At 42.5% G+C, this 18,283-nt stretch overlaps 1 protein-coding gene across 3 annotated transcripts in view; it reads right to left on the reverse strand.

The window, feature by feature from the left end:
* Positions 1 to 18,283, reverse strand: part of cep112 (centrosomal protein 112) — a 99,866-nt gene that overhangs the window by 45,275 nt on the left and 36,308 nt on the right. For all 3 annotated transcript variants that reach the window (XM_084569919.1, XM_084569920.1, XM_084569918.1), the window contains 3 exons: positions 14,975 to 15,065; positions 11,892 to 11,999; positions 4,690 to 4,872 (listed from right to left, as the gene is read on the reverse strand). In XM_084569919.1, coding sequence (XP_084426045.1) covers positions 4,690 to 4,872; positions 11,892 to 11,999; positions 14,975 to 15,065 — 382 coding nt within the window. The remainder of the gene's footprint in view (positions 1 to 4,689; positions 4,873 to 11,891; positions 12,000 to 14,974; positions 15,066 to 18,283) is intronic.

Below are 18,283 nucleotides of genomic sequence, written 5' to 3' on the forward strand. Positions count from 1 at the left end.
CCTGCTACACATGCTGGTACCCTAGTATTGTGCATGCAGGTTTGCTGGCATGGCTCATAGTTAGAGCTAGGGCTAGGGCTAGGGCAAGGGCTAGGGCTAGGGCAAGGGCAAGGGCAAGGGCAAGGGCAAGGACAAGGACAAGGGCAAGGGCAAGGGCAAGGGCTAATGGGCAAGCACTAAAGAATATATACAGAATAACCTGACTAATCTATCCCTCTAAAGACAAATACAGTATGAGTGTAAGAATCAAATATATGGGACAGATATGTATTAATGTGTGATACTTGACTGGACAAAACAAAATATACGTAAGTGTCAGTAGCGATCATAGGTCCTGGGGGGGGGGGGGGGGGGGGGGGGTACACCAGGAAAAGGTGTACGTGTGCTATCCCTAGAGCGAACTAGCAAAATCAGTCATAGGTTAGATAGAAGAGGGCCCCTATGGGAGATTGTGGAGTATTGTTGATGCATGGCGTGGGCCTTCATAGATTTAATGACTGTTATTGCAAAACATGCCACCATTTGCCTGTCTTAACGGTACGCCCCTTGGTAAGAGTGTCAGAATGAATGATTAGTTGTTGTCAGCCACATGAAGATGCATCCGGCTGAAATCCAAGGAATGATGTATGCACATAGTAAAAGACTTTATGTGCTTAAAAGGGAGAGGGTTGTAACACTCAACACATCACAGAGCATCAGCATTCACTGATGACTTCAGCCGTGATCAATAGTTTCCTAGTGATAAACCGAGTTGTAACATAAATAATCAAGCATACATGAGAAGATGTGATGAAATCATTCAAAGTGAGAATCAAAGAACAATGACATGCTTACTCAGTGGGATACTTAGTTGCTACTGGAGTCACTGAGTAACAAAACAGGATTCACTTGCCAGTACGTACACACCCATCATTTGGTAAATGACAACACACAAGCACTGGCACCAATCAGTGTGTACTGGCTGTCTAGCTTGTTCCCTCCATCTTCGTTTTTGACTCGGGCTGTCATCACTCTCTTCATTTGACTCGTTTTAATCACGTAGTCGGGATTGAAGCGCTTTGAAAAATTGACAGCATCATTATTTAGTCCATCACGGCCCAGAAGAAAGACCTCACAAGACTCTCGCTCTCTTTTATGCCGTTTGAAGTCCAGATGGCGCGTACGTTGCTTTAGAAGAGGCATAGTTATTCAGGAAAATAATACCCAGAAAATGAGGAGGAGCTGGCGGAATAAAAATGTGAATGCTGGATTTTGGGTAGAACAAACATGTTCTGATGTTTGCAAAAACAAGTCTCCAAATTAATTTAGAATTCTGGCCCCAGTTTTTGAACTCTTGCTAATGTTTGAAGATAAAAAAAAATTAGAAACAATAGCACAGGCAAAAAAAAAAAATCTATTCAACTGTTTCGCCATGCAATACAAAGAATCTGTCTATTCTTTAAAGATGACTGATTTACTGTGTGGAGGCTACACAATAATGAAAAAACAAAGCCAGGAATGTGGAAATACAACTTGAGAAACGGCTTTGATTCCTCGCCTATTCTGACATTTAGTGCCTATGTGCTAAATACAGGTTTCTTTTAGAATATTAAACATATTTTAAACACTTCATTGGGTGGATGTGTACACAATGTACATTTCTGGAGGAACAGTTTCCAGAAAGAGGAAGCGTGAAAGACCATGATAGGATCTGGGCATGTATAGCGAAAGATGGATCCCCAAAACAGCCTACAGAACTACTTCCTCTGGGGGGCATTGATCAGCTAAGAGATCAACACATAACTGGCTGTGGGCGAAACAGTTTCAAGATAGTTCATAGGCAACCGACTGAAAGCTTCCTTTCATATTTTTTGGTATTTTTAGAAACCGTAACAAAGAATTTATTCTTTTAGTAGAACAGGAATATGAAAGTCCGCAAGGCTAGGGACTGTGAGTTAATGCCGAGAGCATGCCCCGGACATTTGGCCTTGAATCTAGGGGCTTAACTGGATTTCTTTCACACTTGGAGTGACGAACAGCAAATAAAAGAGATGAAAAACAGTAACAATAAGGACTAAGTGATGTATAATCGTCTCAAACATGGAAAAGGCCTTAATATGTAAAGGCTGTGAGGTGTTGAAAACAGAGTTTTGAGGGTGACAAACTCTGGATGGATTTACCAAAACTCGTAAATATACATGCCAGTACATTAGGAACACTAGTGGAACAAAAGCAATTAAATAACAGTGTTTTCATATTGGAGGCTGTAGTTTTGTACTGAATTGTGTTATGATAGATACATATTAGAATGCATTTGTTTTTAACTAGTGTACCTAATGTACTGGCAGGCGAGTGTAGGTTTTTATAGCTATATTCACCCTGTTGACCGCAATCGACAATTGTTTGGGGAAATAAGATTAAATTAATAGATGACAATAGCTTATCTTTATCTATTGTTGTGTTGCGTAAATGTTGCATTGGCTAAATGTCGCATTGGTTATTTGTGGTCTCGCTTGGACATGGACGTTCGTATTTATTAATTATTAATATGATATTAGGTATTATTTTCTCAATGCTGTATATTTACCTTTAATAACATTCATGTTCACATAAATCATTTTAGTGCGGGCAACGTAAGCTCCGCGAAATTCTTCTTGTGAGGAAGGTAGTTACATGACAAAATAATCTTTGTCATGTCAATGGTTATATTAAAGCTTGCTTCATTAATTGGCATGATTCATAGACAGTATGAATGAAAGGAAGGTTGTTTGTGATATGAAGTTTTACCTTCCGGCACGAACTGAGGAATACGCAAAAAGGAAACCAATGAAAAATTGTGGTTTTAAAGATTGGTATCAGCCCAGAATTTAACGAGTGGGAAGAAAAACATTAAAAAATCATAAGTCGACATGTCGGTTGATGATACTCATGTGGTGCGACTGTGAGGTCTGAAAGGTGGCAACGTGTTGGTGTAAGCGAGTGCTCGATAATTTTTGGTGAAAACTACTTAACCGTTACGCAAAAGTGCTTTTCAATGAGTAGCTGTGGCTAATGTTAAAAGAATTTTAATACACATCTGCTGCTTGTTTATCAGCTTCTCGCCTCTTTACCATCCGTGAATCTGTCCTCGCGCGGGAAGTCGGATCAGCTCACATCCCGACTCAGCTCACATTCAGGAAACCCTGAATTTCTGCCGCTTTAACATCTGTCATTAGGCGGTGATCTGATCTCCGCTTAAAATTCTGCGCGAGCAAACGGGAGCTAAGGATGTGAAACGAGGGCGGGGGGTGGAGGGGGGTTGTTTTCTGTCACCTCCTGAGATTCTGAGATTTGTCAAACTGCACAACATTTTGACACAAGCGGGGCGGCATGTTAACAGCAGAAACGTCCTGTAGTGATGGCATCTCCGAAAAAAATAAAAAAATAAATAAATAAAAAGAATCACAAACTAGCTGGTGCCGTCAAACGCTGGGAAAGATGTTTCCCCCCCAAATATATTAGATAAGGGAACATTAGATAAGAAGTAAAGATACATTTAGCAGTCTACAAGATAATTGCCCCAAGTGTCACAGCAGTAACCAAATAAGAGAATATTCTGACATTTCAGTTGGCAACAGGGGACCATTTTTAACCTTGGCCATCAAATACAGTTGAATTTACAAGACAAATTTAGCGTGATATTTTATCTTATTTTTGTCTTAACAAAAGACCCCTACTATTGCCCCCTATTTCTAAGTATGATTCATAATTCACTTAGTGTCTGGCACGATCTGTGACCGCATTTAGCGTGAGAAATTTTTGGATCTGGATCCCTATCCCCAGCAGCCAATAAACAAAATTCTCTGCATGCTGACAATGTTCATTTCATCCAGAAGCCTGAAGACATAAACACATCCCCAGTTGGGGGCTGGTCTGTCGAATGGCTTCCCGCAGAGCTCCAATCTAGCCCAGGCTGGAGAGAGGCGAAGACAGGGCACGAGGAGTTTGAGATGGAGACCTGCTGCTTGGGCTAAATGGCAACAAAACAGTCTCTCGGCGTCGAGCATATCCACTAATAAAGACCCCCGTGTCATACTTTTGTTGCGGACAACGGCGCTGTAAAGAAGGAGTAACCACCGTTTTCCGGAGGGAGATAGCTACCTGTGGTGCGAGGAGACCGCTACGCGAAAACTCACTTCGGTAGGAGCGCAGGGCGCTTCGCGGGGCGCCCGGCGCCGTGCAGCGGATCTTTAAAAACAAATTCCAGCCTATGTTGCGGAAATAAAAGCTTGGCGCTCAACGGAACTGATTTCTTTGTTTACCATGTGGATATCTATAGTTTTGGAATTTTAAGTATTTACAAAACTTGTTGCAATTAAAAAAAAAAAAATGAAAGAGTTGTAAGAGTGCAATTTTTTTGTTTTGTGTATTCTGTTTTTTTTTTTCAAAACTTTTTCCTCACGCACATCATCGCTGCTAAACGTATTTTTCTTCAAACCGCGGCATCTAAAATCTTCTGGATTCTCACACTTTTGCACATACAGCAATCACTAAAATTATTCACACCCAATGTAAATCTCTGTCTTGGCTCAAAAGAAGATCCCTCAACCCGCTGTGCTTTGGCAAACCCGGGGCGGAAACGTCAATGGGCAAAACACAAAATGGTTGTCCACAGGAGAGCGGCGGGTCAGCATGTGTGCGCGCGGACGTGGATCAATGGAGACCCCCTACCTGGGCGTCGAGCTTCCTCCACTCCTGGGCGTGCTGCTGGTGCTGCTGCAGGGCGGCCCTGGCCTGCCTCTCCAGGCTGCCCGCCTCCCGCTGGTGCTCCTGGACCAGGCTGTCCTTTTCGGCGCTGTGCTGCTGCTGTAGCCGCGTCCTCTCCTGCTCGTGCTGCAAGCGCTGCTCAGCCATCTGATTGGACAAGTAGGCAAAGAGAGACTTCATCAGCCAACACACATTCAGAGCAACCCCGTCGTCATGACAACTTGTCCATCCACCTATCCATCCATCCATCGTCTCGTCGCCCTGGTCCATCTAGCCCTTCCCTCTACCCGGGGAAAAAAACCCAAACCAATTTGGCCAAATTGAGAAAAAGTTTCTGCGCTTTTTCCCCATCGCAGAGGACGACATCACGTAGCGTGTTTACATCTGGCATCGCTGCTCCTCCGCCCTCCCACCTCTTTTCAGAATTGTACAGACCAGCCCTCAGTGTCCCACTCCTCTCTCTCTCTCTTTCTTCTTCAAATCTGTCCCCCTCGCCCCGTCCAGGAACCAGCAAATAAAAGAGCAGCTACTCTGGGCTATGGATGTGAGCTGGTAGGGGTTAGCCATCTGGCTGCAGTAACTACCCCAATGCCCCATGCTAGGCGCCTGACAGCATGTGAAAATCGGCTTAGGCGATGACTACGATGATCATAATAAACCCAAATCGGGGGAAAAAATGGAAGTGGAGGAAAAGGACTGCAGCTCTGAGAAGAACTGAAAAGTTCTAGATCCTTGATATTGGATTAACTGAACCAAAATCAATATCAGTTTCCATGTTCTCAAATAACTAATAAGATTATGTAGCAGTTGCCATGCTGGGGCCGTTGGGGATTATTCTGCCGACATAGGCAATATTTAAAGTGAGAGTATAGCGAGGACGCGCATGCACCAATAAACTTGGCACAATCAGTTGGCGACAATACAGTAAAACACTCCTAATGGGATGGAAAGTCCAATTTTTCAGGGCTTAATCATCCCGTCCCCTGAACCAAGTCTATGCTCCAGCCCGGCTGTAAAGCGAGGTCACCTGCTGAGAGGTGAGACCTGCCAGCGAAAACTCCCGGCCCCAAGCCCCCGAGCCTTTCCCAGGCTCTGTTCCGTTCCCACTCCCCCATGGCGGGAGGGACAAGTGACCCCCACACCGTCCCCATCGTGCAGGCCCAGCCGGAGCCCTGAATGGACAGCGGGGGCCTGGGGCCCGTTCGCCTCCCCGCTTTGAAGCTAATCCCCGGCACATTGTGCACGACGGCACCCTACCTGGCCTGCCACAGCCTCTGTGTCTGGTGCCTCCCATCTATCCCCGGCCCTATCTCCGAACGTAGCCCGCTATTCAGAGCAGGTGATGAATGAGGGGCTATCTACAGGAAGCCGGATTCTATCCCTAGAACTGAGACGAAGGCCACAATAGGCACTTCAGTTTGGCAGCCAATATTTAGCTTTTTAGATTTTGGGAGAGCTTTGTTAAATGCCTTTAAAAAAAAGGGTAAGCTGGATAAAAAAGTGTGTTGTCTGTGTGGATTAGTTGATAGCATGCCAGAGGAACATAGAGTACACCTTGACGATAACTCACACATGCCTTTTTTTTTTTTTTTTTTTTTTAGAACAAGCAACAAACACTGTGCAGAATGTGAACACCATCTTTCACATGCTGCCATTGCTAATGTTGATGCTGTCTACAGAAAATTCCAAAGCTTTTCACTTCCTTCCCCAGCAAAACACACAAATCAGATCCACGGCCAGAAAACGCCGTCCAGCAGGCTTAGTAAGATTCATACTGCGGTGCAAGTTGGAGCTGACGGGCTGATAAGGAGGCTGTTGCTTCAAGAACTCCCCAGCAGGACAGCAGGTCATGCGATAACAGAAACTGAGGGAGGACGTCCTGGTTTACTGTTCGCTCCTGTTTCGGAGTCGCAGGCCGTGGGGGCTTTGGGGCGAAGCGGGATGAAGAAAATGGGGCGAGATAGATCCGTGGTGAGAAACACTGAAAGGGGAAAACACGAAGAGGAGAGGAGATGACAGGAGAGCAGACCCAGCAATGAGCCTGGTTGTGACATCACGTAGTGCCAGTGTGCAGTGGAGGATGCTGGGTGCTGCGGTTCTTAAAGGGACCGGCGTGGCGCTTATGAGGGAAGGCTGAGCCGGTTATAGCACAGCTTGGGCCATGGATACACAGTGGGTCGGGTGTTACTGCACAGCAGGACTCCTGTCAGCCTGGGTTGACATGGTTGTGTGTGCGGATTGCATGCATTTGCACGGGACAGTGAGTGAGGTAATGGTCTTCTTTCAAGGCTAGGGGGGTGAAGGAGGTGGGGGGGGGGGGTCTGAAATGCCTGCCAAGGAGGAGGGAGGAAGAGGGTGTAGAGAAGAGTAGAACAGATGGGATGTCTGGTCACAGCAGGGGATGCTGGGGTGCACTAAAGAGATGGGGAAAAAATGACAAACCTTTTTCTTCACTGTGGGGTTTGAACTGCAAATGGTCCATGAGTGTCACCAAGTATGGATCGGAGTACGTCCTTGCCTGTGTATAAAGTATACCCATCCATTTTCATGTTTATAGACCAGACTTCTTTATAAAGCGAGGCTGCTGAACATTTCCCCTCAACTCAAGCTCATCCCTCCAAGTCTATCTGACCTCGCTGTTAGCTCTAACCTCAAGAGGCCGAACTCTGCCTTAAGTGTCAAGCATAAAACAAATCCATACATACACTCTCTTGTCAGTTCATTAGGTACACTAGTGAAAATGTCTTTCCTGAAGTAAATCCCCACTTCAAAACTCTTATAATGTTGAGTTTTTGTTGAAACAGTGTAAAAAATGCGGGAATTCGACTGTAAGATAATTTTGGAAGGTGTAGTTTGTGGTGCTGTAAACATAATACGTGACAGTACAACACTATTCTATAGTACCACAGTTGTATTATCACAAAGAAAACATCATTCTGCCTAGATCTCAGCTAGACAAATCCTTGGTTGACCCGACCACGCCAGGGTTACGGCACAAAAAAGCAAAAGCGAGTGGCGGTGGTTGCACCGACCACCGGAAGCTTTCTAAGCCAGGCAAGGTCTGTAAAATGCAAAAAGCAACACCAGCTTAACAACATCAGCTTTTTCCACAAACAGGAAAAAACATCCAAAATATATTCCAGACGAGTCCCTTTTTACGTTACAACTCAGCATGAAGAGCCAAGACACAAAAATAAACTATTTTAGCAATAAGTAAGCTGTTAGCGAAGTTAGCCGCTGGGACCTTAAACAGCAGAAACTTACCTGAACTCATCTTACTGATCTGATAGGGTATTTTTTATTTGATTTATATAAATAAAACCTTTATTTTTTTGTGACTCTGATGCCTGACTCCACTTAAAGGGGAACTACAGTTTTTTACAACCTGGACCTTATTTCTGGCATAAAATACGATTGTTTACTCACCCATATAACTTTTGTGTCATTTGTACTCCTTCGGGAGATATTTAGATCTACGTATATCCATATAGTGGAAGTGACTGGGGCACCGAAATGCAGCCTCTAAATAACGCATTTTGCATCTGCGCGAAACTCGTTAATTTCACCAATATTTTGTTATCGTACGCTAGTGCTATTCCTCGTTGAGGAGTTACCTGTTATCATCATCTGGGGTCTATAGATTGACCTGTGGTTCCTCCACAACCTCACTCATTGGAAAAATATTCAGCCATGTTGCAAAAAACTAGCAGTAGCAAATTACAGGTAAACAAGCCGACCGCCGCGGGTGCGCACGTCGCTCAGAGATGACATCATCCAGGTCAGAAGACATCAATCTACAGACCCTGGATGGTGATAATAGGTAACTCCGGACTCAAGGGAATAGCACTAGCGTATCATAACAAAATATTGTTGAAATGAATGAGTTTGGCGGCAGGTAATGTGTTATTTAGAGGCTGCGTTTCGGTGCCCCAGTCACTCCCACTATACGGACATACGTAGATCTAAAAATCTCCCGAAGGACTACAAATGACACCAAAATTATATGGGTGAGTAAAGGATCGTATTTTATGCCAGAAATAAGGTCCAGGTTGTAAAAAACAGTAGTTCCCCTTTAATTTTGCTGCCCTTGAACAGGATTATTAAAAACACAGCTGTCTAAATTATTTTAAATAAATGCTCAACACCATAACCTTAAGATAAGATTGCCAGTGTACCTAATGAACTGGCAAGAGAAGGTAGTTCCTCAGTTAGAGTCTCACAGAAGATGCTCAAATTAAATTTTTGTGACGCAAGAGAAAGGACCACCTTGAGCCTTTCAAGCTTCATGAAGTAGGAGCATGGTGCACAAATGCATTCAGGCATAAGAGAGCACATGCATCCAACACGTACAAAGAAATTGTAACATGAAAAACACATAACACGTAACGTAAATGAAACATTGAACAGCTATGCTCACGGTTCCTCATGAATAATCCCACATTTTTTATGTGCATGCAAATACACGTTTTTTTTTTCTTTCGGTACATGTTTAAATGTGCAGCTGAAGTAATGTCACCAGCTTCCACATCAACCTCATCACAAAGACAGGTCCATTGTCTCTGTGTGTTTTTTATCTTTAAGACAAAAGCCTTCCTGAAACGCTGCTAGCCCTATGTGGTTGCCTTCAACTGTCATCCGCAGCCCCCCACCACCACAGATGATGTTCGTCACTTGAATAAATCCTGCGAATCTTTGATCGCCTACCTGTTTTGCACATGAGATGGAATTCATGATTCCTCAGAACAATACACTGCAGCTTGACGCGCAAAAACACTGATAAATCTTCACATTTACTGGATCATTACATGGGGAGGAAAATGTCTTTTGGATATAAATACAATCTGTTTAATAGCTTAACCAGCATTGTCTGATTTCATTGACAACAAGCCCTTGCGACAGGAAGTGAAGGATTTTTAATTCCCTTCTCTTATACGGTTTTGTTTTGGTGGATTATTTAATGGTTTCCAACACAATGAAAACGTCAAATTTAAGTATTTTTAAATCATGTTTTTTTCCCCCCAATAAATGGCGTGATAATTACAAACACAACTGCTCAACCACGGAGCTAATCAATAACAGGAAATAATTTCTCCACTCCTTTGAAATAACACTGGCCTCGTATCCTCCACTCACCACGATCTACAGTGAATTACACGCAGTGCAAAACTCCATCTGGCCTGGAAATGAGTGTTAGCACGCTTATTAACACACAGGTTGAGTGAAATCTGGCGCCTGGAAAGCAATCATGTGGAGGACACAGGTGGGAAATACAGATGTTACGGCAGTTAGTTAGTTAGTTAGTTGCCGTGTACACCCCCATGTCACGTGATCACACTGTATCATACAGACATTGGGAGATGCAACCAGGGCCGCAACGACTCATTGTTGACTGTGTAAGAACGTAGATTTGCGAAAGGTAACAGAAAACTATTAGCTCAACAGAGAAGATCTGCTGGCTTCACGACCTCAGGACATACAGACAGCAGTGTAAGTATTTGGACTACTGCAGTCAGTTGTCTGATTGTTTCTAGGGGTTGAACAACTTCTTTTAGTTGACTAATATGCGGTGAAAGTCGAGTCTATGTCGACTAGTCGATGACGTCACACATAAAAACGCAGTAGTCATACTTTGCAACAATGAAATCTATATTCTTGCCCTGAACACATATTGTAAAAATGTGCCTGGTAATTGAAGCTTGAACACAGGCTACTGTCGGCAGTAACCCACGTCAACACCATAACCACCATCAGTCTGACACTTCTAATATGCTCTTGCTTGGCGAAAAAAACAAAACAAAAACAAAACATTTGCTGCAATGACCCACTGGGCTCCTCACCCGTCTTCTCGGAGGCATCTGTGTTGTTGTTGTCACATGATCGGCGACTAGTCAACTTCCTTCTTAAAGGAGCACAGCAGTAAAATCAACCCCTAATTGTTTCTGGGAGTTGCATCCCCATCTGTTGTTTTTCAGACAAGAACTAAAAAAAAAACAAAAAACAACTCCCTAGATCAGATGCTAACCGCTAGCTTGGCAACACTACTCTTCAGTACGTTTACAAGTGGTAAGCAGTATGTTTCTGCACATATAAACATATGAAGCTATAGTTACGTGGCGTTTCCACTCACAATTCGTAGACATGCTTATTAGGTTAACTGATGATTTTAAATTAGTCGTAGTGTCGACGTCCAACGGGATAATACAGCTGAATTTCCAATTACAATCAACACAGTCCATTGAGGTTAAATCAGACTCAACACTATCTTCGCAAATTAACAGTTAACTGAAGTAATGTTTCCTAATTGGGTCAACACTGAATAAATCTCAACTTTTTGTTGAAAGTTAAATTCTGAAACAGGTTCTTCATCTATAGATATCATGTTAAAATATGTCAAATTATTTTATTATTTAGTGGTTAATCAAAAGATTAATCGAAAGCTCAGAAAATAACCGGTAGATTAATCGAAAAAAATATCGGTAGATTAATCAAAAAACAAACAAAAAATAACCTTGGTTGCAGCCCTGTGCAACCTATTATTTTTTCTTCATAATACTACTTTATTACTAGATTCAAAGGGATGCGTGAATGCACCCATCTCTCAGCTGTGTTGCACGATTCCTTCTAAATAAAGAATTTGGTTTATTTTCTAGGAGTTACTCATTAGCTGGTAGGGCTGTTTTACATGTTGTTCCATGTTTGACATACCCATTAAATATTCAATGCTAAAGTAACGGCGATGCCTTCGGTGTCACACTTGATTCTGATGTCTCCCTATCAGCCTGTTATCGTATCTCAATGGGTTATGAAAACGGTTTCTTCACTTTTAATTGAGGAAGAGTGAAAGAGATGGGACGATAAGAGGGCCATGCGTATTCTGTGCAGATTGCATTGCTTTACAATTGGCAAGGTTTGAGATATCTATTGAGCCGGAATCAGCTCAATCTAAAGCGTGTCCCTTACCATGAAAAATGAATTAGGTGGAAAAGGGGAAGGAATTACAAGACAAAAACCTGATGCATGTCAGTCCCTGCAGCGTAATGTGATGATGATGGTGGAAGCAAGAGGAGTATTCTCTCCTCTGGCTATATGGTGGGGACAAATGGAGACAAACAAGTAGACAAACAAACTGTGGACATGTGCGTAAAAGCTCACGCCTTCATACAGACCTGCTGCTCATATTTCTGTCTGAGTGCGTCAAGTTGCTGAGAGAACTCTTTGGCCTGGCTCTCCCTGAGGGACTTGGAGCGCATCAGGTCCTCCTCTACCTTCTCCATCTGGAAGTACAAAGAAAAAAAAACATGATCTTGACTCACTGATAGAAAATGAACATACAAATACATAAATTATAGGCTGGATAGAAAGGCATACGTTAATGCTGCTACTATCTATAAATAATTTGGTCATATATCTAGCTCAAGATTCTATAGAATCACACGGTGCACAATAAATAACATCATACAGAAAGGATGCAGCAGCATAATATGACTGAATCTGAAATGACGTTTACCTGACGATGCTGGAATAACAGAACATTAACATATGAATCGGCTCATTAAAGTACAATCGAGGCGTACTTGTATTAAGTATGTCACGTCAATCAGAAATAAAAAAAAAACTTGGCTCTTTTTAAGGACTTATGGAAAATCTATAAACTATTTATCTAAACTCTCTTTCTTTGTAGCCTGATGATAATATTTCGTTTGATGATGAGCAACAACAATTGAAAACGTAATTTACTCCTCAGCACGCTGGATATGCCTCAGTGCATGTGTTGTTGGGTCGATCCATTCACAACTGAACTATGCACACAGCTGAGATATGATTCCATATGGCGCTTTGGGTTTCTCCAACCAAAATAGGGCAGGCCGGTTCTTTTAATCGCTGTCTAAAAGTGTGATGCTGATTTAAAAATGAGAGAAAGACAGACGTACAAAAGGGGAGATACAGATAATCCATTTAGATATAAAATCATCTGCAGATATATGGAGGGAGAGGGAAAGATGAAGAGAGGAGTGATGGAGGGATGGGAAAAAAGAGAGTAAAAAAAAAACTTCTTTTGAAGTACTTTCTGCAACATTAAAGCCTTAGCAGGAGAACGTGATGCAGCGATGTACAAGGAGTAGAGGAGAGGGAAAGAGGGAGAGAGGATGACAGGGATGCAGAGGAGACTGCTCCTCTCCCTCTCTCTCCCTCTCCCTCTCTCTCTATCCATGGCTTTGATGTGGGCTGAGGATAAATTCAGATTGGAGATGGGGAAGCCAGGGGCTCAGCGGGAACAGAAGGAACGAGCAACAGGATGAAGAATGAGAACAGGGGAAGAGAAGGAATGCGCTGGAAATATACAAATTAGTAGATTAAAATATTTAATCGCGATTAAACGATTTCCATAGCGATTAATCGCACAGAAAATGGCTCAATTTACACAGCAATAAATGCAGATAATGATTTTGTTGGAAGAACCTTCTTTTTTTTGCTTGTTGTTTCTGCCTGCTTTCTTCTTCTTCGTTTTTGTTGCAGTTTTGGGCCGAGGTCACAATAACAGAACGTGCGTGTGTTAGTCACGCATCATAAATTAAACCGTGTTAACATTATTGACGCATTAAATTTGACAAGCACATAGCACAGCCAAAAGATATAACTAGCAACAAAACCAGTATCCTACGTACACATAGAATTACATACAACACGTACCAGTCATTTTTTTATAGGGTATTCCAGATTCTACAAACCTGAATACAGAAATGGAAAACATCTTTATTTATTTATTTACACAAATTCCATTTAAACCACAAATTATTTTGACTTGCACTATAGTTTTGGGAATCAGGGAGTGATCAAAGCAGCAGAAAGCATTGTGGAAAGCAAGCAGAATCTGAAGTGCGTAAATAATTTTACCCTGCAGTAATGCGCCCTGTGGCGTCAAAACTGCCAGAAATCCCAAAAGAAGTCCAGCAGTTGAATTGGATAAAGAAACGGGTCTCGTGAACGGCAAGTTCAGCTTCAAAGCCCTGCCAGATGGCTGGGGATGTGAACTGAAGTTACCACAGCTGAGAGCAGAGAGTGCTCCGCCCCCTCGCCAAAGACCGACCAGACTAGACAAATTGCAACAGAGACGCCTGGACAACTCTACAAGCAACAAACTCTCAACAGCAATAGCTAAACGTGCAGCTGGCTTATTCTGGAGGATATTCCGGGCAGTATTTGTCATTTTTATGGACTGTTGCAATAATAATAAAACACATTCGCTTAAAGCACGCATATTTGTCCAACATCCTGTCAATGACAGGAGTAATAAAACATGACAAATATCCATTTAAGGAGCGTTTAGAACAGACAAAAAAGGGTGATTAATTTAATTTAATCACGCATTAACTATGGAAATTCTGCAATTAATCACAATTAAATATTTGAATCTATTGACTCTTGGGTGCTCTGTCTGCCCACAAATATAAACTTTACTCCCACGCAAGCAGCCCCCCCCCCAACACACTGATTAGGAGAAAAATGTCACTAATCAGCAACTAAGGCTTGCTAATCTCTCTAAGAGGCAGCCCTTTAAAACATTTAGGGCCACACTCAGCGCGGCCTTATTAACGCAGCACACACAAGAGTAGAGTAACAAGCGCTTAACAGAAACGCCTATAGCTAAACTCGCAAGATAGCATCAGAAGTTTTAAGCAGAGCGCATATCGATTGGGAAACTCTCCCAATAAGCAGCAGCCCACACACCGTGGAGAGCAGTCCCGAAGTACTAATTAATCCGGCTTCTTAATGTGCGCGACCTGCTCTGTGCCTACCTCACGCCCACTGAAAAGAATTGAGGTCAATGTGTGATTGCGGAAAATTGAATACACCTGCCTAATGAGAGGGATTATGACCCATCTCATTCATTTGGTTTGACTAAATGAATGAAAATGGCCTGAGGACGATAGTGTTCTTGGCTCTCACATATAGGAGAAGATTAAAAAAAAAAGGAAAAACAACAACTGTAGGATGTAGGACAATCCTTGGTGCAACTCATTATACGGTTGAAGCGGAGGCAAAGGAGAACAAAAAGAAAGACGTACAGAGGAAGTCAGTGTGGCTCCCTGTGTTCTGTGGTCTGGATGCTGTTCCGCAACTATGAAATATGTCTGCAGCAGCATACATTTGTGCATTCAGTGTGCATTCAACTTTTTATCCATGCATAATACGTGCATGATTCTTGACGTTTCATGCTGGCGTATGCCTTCTCGGAGCTGAACTCTACCTGTTTCTTGAAGTGCTCCAGCGCCACATCTGCCTGCTGGATCTGCTGTCTCTGGCTCTCCTTGGCTCTGTCCAGCTGACTCGCCATCTCCCTTCAAACCAAACATTCACATTTAGAAGATGAATATACGGTGTGTAGCCATGCAAAAGCAGAAATAGCTTGTCGAGAAATTAAGTTTGTTTTGCGCAACTTTTCAAAGCAGTAGCTGCATGGTAAGAGGAAGAAAAGAATGATGTGGATATAACATGGATTTAGAACTACTGTATACGTCAAAAGCAGACGCTATAAATAATGGTTGTTCTTTCTGTGGACACACTATTGTGGCCCGCTGTGGTCCTTTCACTTGACAGCAACTACTAAAATATTCTACTCACAACTAAATCTCCTCATATGTTGGATGGCATCTTTTCAGTTTGAGTTTATTATACAGTTTCTTTACACAATACAAACAGTACATTTGGACACAACTCCTCATTCAGTGTTTTTTTTTAGATTTAGATTTAGATTTAGCACCGATCAGACATAACATTATGACCACTGACAGGTGGTCAGACGTGAATAACATTGACCATCTTGTGACAATTCAGTGTTCTGCTGGGAAACTTCTGGACCTGGCATTTATGTGGACGTTACTTAGACATGTACCACCCACCTAGACCAGACCAGACATCCCCACCCCATAGCAATGACACTCCTTGATGGCAGCAGCCATCCCCAGCAGGATGCAGCCTGACACAGGCACACACACACAAAAACGGTTTAGGAACAACTCAAAAAAACACGAAGAACAGCACAAGGTGTTGACCTGGCCTCCAAATTCACTAGATCCCAAACTGATCAGGTATCTGTGGGAGGCACTGGACAAAATGCTGTTGCTAGACGCCACAGGACACCCGCAGAAGGCCCCTGTCCATTCTCAGATGAGTCACAACTTTTTTCGGAGGCACGAGGGAGATCTAGACAATATTAGGGAGGTGGTCACATGTTCTACCTAATCTGTGAAGATTGATACTTAATACATCAAAACTACAAAGGAAGACTTGTGTTATTACGTGGTTAACAAAAATAATGTTAAACAAACCAGAACATTCATCGTCTATAGCACTTAGCGTGGGTTTCGAGTCTGTGGTGACACTATAGGTGATTCATTCAAAATTCAAAGTACCCTTAACCAGCATGGCTACCACAGCATTTTACTAAACAAATCATCCCAACTGGTTTGCGCAACAAAGCAATGACCCCAAACACACCTCCAGGCTGGGTAAGGGCTATTCGCCCAAGAAGTAGAATGATGGAGTGATGTGTCAGGTTACCATCCTCCACAATCACCATACCTAAAGTTAATGGAGATGGTTTTGGCAGGTGGAAGGCAAAGGTGCCAACAAGATCTCAACATCTCTGGGAACTCCTTCAAGGCTGTTGGAAAGTCATCCCAGGCGACTACCTCGTGAAACTGATTGAGAGAATGCCAAGAGTGTGCAAAGCTGGCATCAAAGGACAAGGTGGCTGCTTGCAAGATCCTAAAATGTAATACATACTGTGGTTTGTTTAACACTTTTTCGTTTACTACGTTATTCCATAGATGTTCCTTCATAGTTTTGATGTCTTTAGAATTAATCTACAATGCAGAAAATTTTGAATGAAAAGTTGCGTCCACTCTTTGGACTGGTACTGTATGCAAATTAAAATACAGTGGAAGTGGAAGTGGAAAATGTGACAAAGGAAGTATTTCTTGCATACGGCTCTACGGAATCTATCAAGTCAGCGAGTGTGTGTGTCTCTTCCATGCAGGTGTGCTGCTGCGATTGTTGGCAAATGTCAGGTCACAGAGTTGCAAGCGGAGGGGATTGACAGGCATACTGAGAGGGACAGCCTCATACTGAGAACTGTCAAAGCCCAGCCAGCAGGCCCAGCCCCAACGTTATACGCAGCCAAAACCTAGCAGCTGTCAAGCTAACCCACAGAGGGTGTGTGTGTGTGTTGGGACGGGAGTGTGTCTAGGTGGATGGATACAGGATACAGACAATGACAGCACAGACGGTGAGGGGAAGTGTAAGAAGGTTATTTTTGTACACCATTTGCAAATTTTTGTCCATCCATCCGTTAGCTGCGCACAGTTATCCTTTGAGGGGTGGGTGGGGGTTGGGTTTCCCCAATCGTAGGGCTGACACATTCTTTTCACACCCGGTGTTAACATGTGTCATGCGCGATCTGATCACCCAAGATGGATTTGATCGCTCAGATTTGAAGGTGGTACGGGCATGTGACCACATTCTTTAGCAGTGTGAACACAATGCCTTCGCCTTTATATTGATGGAATGCCAACTCCGACATTCTCGGCCTAACCAAGACGCATTTATTTTGCACAACAGTTTCACATCTTGGTTTGAAAGCATGAGACTACTTCAAATGCTCACAAAAAAAGGTGGCAACTGAATGAGAACAGAACCAGACATTACTCCAAATGATGGATTGGCAAAAAAGGCAAAAGCATTATGTTGTTTTTTCATTAGTATGGACAGCTTTATAGTATCTTTTGTCCTTGCAGCTATTAACAAACTAAACTCATAAATAAATCTGAACAAGAATTAATGAATTAACTTCATGAATATCAGGTTATGTATTATTCTGTCATAAACAGCTATATCAACATATTAATTAGCCGTATGTTCACGTACATATTAAGTTAACACAATGCAGATTTTTTTTAATGCCAGTAATAATTTATTTATTGCACGATTACAGCACGTATGTTCTGTTATTATGACCTCGGCGTGCCCCATAGTTTAACAAATTATGAAGTGATCAAAGAAGCAGTAACGCTGTGGAAAGCAAGCAGAATCTCAAGTGTGGTTGTAATAAAAAGGAAATAAAGAAATAAAGAATTACGGCCATTTTGAAAGGTAAGAACAGCTTCAAAACCCTGATAGATGCTTCTCTTGACAAGAACTGCCCATGTGAACTGAGTTACAACCTGAGCTGGTAGCTTTCTGAACAGCAGAGATACAAATAAGAGTAATTGTGATATAAATATCTCTTCCAGGTACACCTTTTTAAAAATGTGCAATTCTTCTGCATTAACATGCGTCAACTATGAAAATCACGCAATTAATTTCGATTAAATAGTTCAATAAATTGACAGCCCATGAACATTTGTCATGTTTGAACATTTCCAAGTAGTCACGTGGAATTAGGTTATGTATTTCTGCAACAGTGACAGGAGCCTTTATTTACCTTTAAGGTACTGGTATGTTATGGTCGGGAAATCACAACCTCTTAAGCGGAGAGTTTTCGCCGTACAACAGTACA

This window comes from Chelon labrosus (assembly GCF_963514085.1).
Source record: "Chelon labrosus genome assembly, chromosome: 21".
Taxonomy (NCBI): Eukaryota; Metazoa; Chordata; class Actinopteri; order Mugiliformes; family Mugilidae; genus Chelon; species Chelon labrosus.